The sequence below is a fragment of the Nematolebias whitei genome, chromosome 6 (genome assembly GCF_014905685.2).
Source record: "Nematolebias whitei isolate Nwh7 chromosome 6, NemWhi1, whole genome shotgun sequence".
NCBI classification, from domain to species: Eukaryota; Metazoa; Chordata; class Actinopteri; order Cyprinodontiformes; family Rivulidae; genus Nematolebias; species Nematolebias whitei.
The window spans coordinates 25,187,186-25,191,669 of NC_056503.1; the positions used below are offsets into that span (position 1 = coordinate 25,187,186).

General features: G+C 38.0%; 1 protein-coding gene across 2 annotated transcripts in view; it reads right to left on the bottom strand.

Moving 5' to 3' along the window:
- The window catches only part of sgcg (sarcoglycan, gamma), a 38,237-nt gene that overhangs the window by 17,409 nt on the left and 16,344 nt on the right, over positions 1-4,484 (bottom strand). The window contains exons 2-3 of one of the 2 annotated variants that reach the window (XM_037677460.1): positions 3,893-4,087; positions 1,081-1,185 (exon numbers count right to left, since the gene is read on the bottom strand). In XM_037677460.1, the coding sequence (XP_037533388.1) occupies positions 1,081-1,185; positions 3,893-4,087 (300 nt within the window). Of the gene's footprint in view, positions 1-1,080; positions 1,186-3,892; positions 4,095-4,484 lie in introns of both variants that reach the window. The other variant, XM_037677459.1, reaches the window with a different exon arrangement.

Sequence of the window (4,484 nt, forward strand, 5' to 3'; positions counted from 1 at the left end):
ATATATCAAGTGGGAGAAAAATTATTGTTTTACAGTTGAACCAGAAGTTTGTCTTGTATTATTTAATAAACTAATTAAAATGTACAGCTGCAGACTACCACTAAAGTTTTTTTTTTTTTTAAATATCCAGACAACAACAAATCAGAAGCATCAGGAAATCACCCCACAAACACTGTCTTATTGAACGTGTTTTCATCCATCCATTATCTTTACCCACTCTTCTTTCTGGGTCACTGGTGCCCATGTCCAGCAGTCACTGTGTGAGAGGCGCGGGACACCCTGGACAGGTCTCCAGTCCATCACAGGGCCACATAAAGACAAATGAGACAAACAACTATTCACTCTCTCACTCACACTTAGAGACAATTTAGTTACCACTCAGCCCAACATGCATGATTTAGGTCTGTGGGAAGAAACCAGAGAACCTGGAGAAAATCCACGCATGCATGGAGAAAACATGCAAACTCCACCCAGAAAGGTCCCCAGATGGGATTTGAACCGGTGGCCTTCTTACTGAGAGGCAGCAACTCTACCAACTGATCCACTGTGACACCAGTTTGCTTTATTTTACACAAATATTTAAAACAGGTCGCAACAGACAGAAAACATAAGCTTTTAAAATCTGTTGAAAAAGCTCAGAGCACCATTAAATCTCTTTAGTTTCTTTGCAGCCACAGTGTTTATAAAGCTGCACACTTTTCAAACTAAACACTGCTTCTCATTCAAAATACTTCCATTATAGAATATGTATATCCATCTGTAATTGGACTATACACATTTAATGAGGCCCATAAGTTTAAACAAAAATGCTTTAGAAATTTGCTGCTGTGAGAGAGAAAAGCCACAACATGTAAACAACGACTGCAAAGTGTTCCCATCTGCTGCGAGCAGCCAGGCCATAAACCACTTCCCACTACAAATATCCCTGAGGTTAATAGGAAGCTGAGCGCTTCCTCATGTTGGCTGTGCAGGTCTGCCAAGTCCAGTTTATTCTGACATGTCGCTCAAACAGAAAAAACAACAAGTACAATTAGAGATATGTAGGAAGAGAACAAAAGTTTGTGTTTCAGAGGAGCTTACTTCTCTGGAGTGAATCCCCTGAGCGTAGAGTGGAAACAGAAACTCTGACTCGCCTTCTTCCAGCTTGACCCCTTTAGAGTGAACTTGTAGGAGTCCCATCCCGTCCTACAACAAGGGTCATGATTTAAATTACATGTGGATAAAAAAAAAAGTTCATTCAGAATCATTTAAACTTAATAACCACACTTCCATAGTGCATGTGGTGCAGTAAAATAGTTGTGTTAGGTTGTTGCATCACTCATTTAGCATCAGGCCTGTCGCGATAACAAATTTTACTGGGCGATTAATTTTCTCAGGAATTATTACAATAAATGATAATGTTTGAAATTTGACAATAATTAGTAATTATTGCCAAATTTTAAAATAAATGTTGTTTAATTTGTTTTGAGTGTAGTACATTTATTTGATCACCAGATGGCAGTATTAGACTCTTTGAACCGAAGGAAGGACAGTGAGGGAGCGAGCAGTGTGTCACTTTAAGAAAAATGGGAGGGAGGCCCCTTGACATGTCATGGGCTGTCTCTCTTTGGTTCCAAAAACGGCGGATGCTCGGTGTGGTTTGAGCTCTTTAGTATAGCATTTTTCACACAAAGCTTTTAATAAAAAATTAGTAAACAAGTTCTCAGCTTCTTTTTTCAGAGAAAAAAAACTTTTTACACAAAGGTACGGGTTTATGAATTTTGGATCTTCGGCAAGACAGAGTTTTTTTCTCAAGGTCGGTCTGTTAGCTTAGCTCATAGCTTAGCTTCTCAGTTTAGCTACTTTTAACGATCCCAAAACACAATTTTTGACGGTTAAACAGATTTTAAAGAGAAAAGAGAAAGGGAGGGGTCAGTGAAGAGCACCAGAGTTGAGCTTTTTGTCATCCAGTGTCTTCAGTAGAAAGAGAGAGACACGAAGAAACGATAAAGCTGATAAATGAAAATGAGGTTGATCATTTTCATTTATCATGCGATTAATTGATTTATTGTTTATCGTGACAGGCCTATTTCAGAATCAGAATAAGCTTTATTATCGTTGCACCGAACAGTCGTCCGAAAGATGGACGGAGTGCACGAAGCTGCTACTATAAAAAGCACGGCCTTCTTATTCTTGCTCAGAATAATATTTTGGCTTAGATGAGAAAAGGGAAGAAAACATGAGGAGAGACGGAATAAAAAAAGAGCTCTCACACCTTGTCCTAGACACGTTTTTTGCTGTTTAGCATAAATCCAGAGCTACTGCCTGGATTGGATACAGAATACTGACAAGATGTCCTGAAAGAAGCTAAACATACAGAACACTGATGCTCCACCTATTAATAACTAGAGAAATTGCATTTCCTGCGAAAATGCAGTGCAAATGCATATTGCTGAAGAACTTGCTGAAAAACAGCTGAAATTAGCTAAAAACATGCTGAAATGTAGTTTAAATGGAAGAACAAGCCCAAATTAGCAGAAGAAAGCAGAAAGAACACATATTTACTGCCTTAGGTTTAAATAAGCAAATATGAGCACAAAAATTAGGAAATCAGCTAAAAAAAGGCTGAAATTAGCAAAAAATAGCTGAAAAGTGGTTGAAAATGCAGAAAGAAGCTTGAACTTCCAGAAGAAAGTGGAAAGAGCTGAAATGAGCTAATATGGAATTAGCTGAAAAAGCTAAAAACATCAAATAGTAGCTGAAATAGCAGAGCAAAGCTGAAAGGAGCATAAAGAAGTTATGGCTTATTTATTCTAATCAGCTAGGGCTGAAAATAGTATGTTCAAAAAACATTTGTGCGACACATTTTAATCACAGGGTTGTCGTGGGTGTCTCCACTTCTCAGTTCAGTAATTTTAGAGCATTACATCTATATTTTGAGAACCTGCAGGGTTCACCTGAGGACACAGATGTCCAGGTCAGCAGTAAACTTTATAGCCTTTGGTTTCTTTGCATTTTTTTAAATCTCATATTTAGTTCCTATTGTATGCCTGAGCTGTTTTTCATTACTTCACTTCCTGGTTCTCAGTTGTTTTGCTCCAATCTTGTTTCGTTGCATTTTGCTGCTGTCAGCTGTTTATTTGACTAAACGCTGAGTCAGCATTCACTATTTTTTTTTCTTTTTTATGGTTTCTTCTGCTCTTTGTGTTTTTTGGACTCCAGTCTATTTCCACATACTTTGAGCTGTTTTAACCAGTCAGATTGTAAATTACTGTAAAACGTTCAGCTTGATTAGGAACAGCGAACATTTTGGTATCGTTTGTTTTTACTTTTACAGTTTTCACAGGATTTAACGGTTTAAAATAAAGTTTTTAAAAGTTTGTTAAAATCTCTTTAATTCCTTCAAAAACATTGTTCCCTTTGAAATCTGCTTAAGCATTCTCACTGCCTTTGTCTTAACATGCTACATTTAGCTTTTAGCTACTCTTTTAATCATTTCAATTTTTTGGCTACAGTTCTTCAACCTTTTATTTTTAGCTTTAGTTTTTCAACTTTTAGCTTAAGCTGCTCTTCTACTACTTTCAGCTTTTAGTTCATACTCAACTACTGGTAATTAAAATTAAATTAAATTAAATTAAATTGGCAGAATGGTAGCATTTTGTCTGCTTGCACGAGGTGTCTAACCCAAACATGTATGATGACGAACAGTACAGGAAATGCCACAGCTAACTGCTGCTGTTGATAGTGGCCAAGAACAAGAGTCTGATGCAAATAAATTAATGATGTAAAACAGGTAAATAAACAGGGGAGCGATTGTTTGATCATAATCTGTTCACACAGCCACACTTCCAAAGATCTGATTAAAATGATAACTTAGAACAATATAACTCAAGAGCACATGAAATCAGCACACCGTGTTGAACCACATCACCCGGAGGATCCAGATGGTGAGGGCGAAGTTAACCACCAGGATGACGATGAGCAGCAGCACAAACAGATAAAGAAACCGTTTCCTCCAGCCGTAGATGCCGATCTTGTAGATGTAGTCAGGCAGCGGCCCGGCCGAGCTGCTGCCCTCGGTGGCGCTGACATACTGCTCCCGTACCATCTGTTGGCTGAGCACAGCACATGTTGACAGGGTTGCAGGCAACAATGGAAACAGATGCTTTTTAGTGATATTAATTATGGCAAGCTGTAAAAACAGGGTTCACTGAGAAGGTCAGAGAAGAGGGCTTTAGAGGTAATTTCATCTGCCTGCATATTACAGTACAGGTAGACGAGGAGCAGACAGGAGCCGAACATGACACTGAAATAATTTACCCAAGATGTAAATTGCTCTGGTGAAACTGTTTGTTGCTATTTTACACATCCTCTGGGCATAAGGGTCATTTACTGTTACTTTAGTTTTGTCTTTACAGCTAAAGAGCTCTCAATGAATTACTCATATATCTATATATCTAGATAGATAGATAGATAGATAGATAGATAGATAGATAGATAGATAG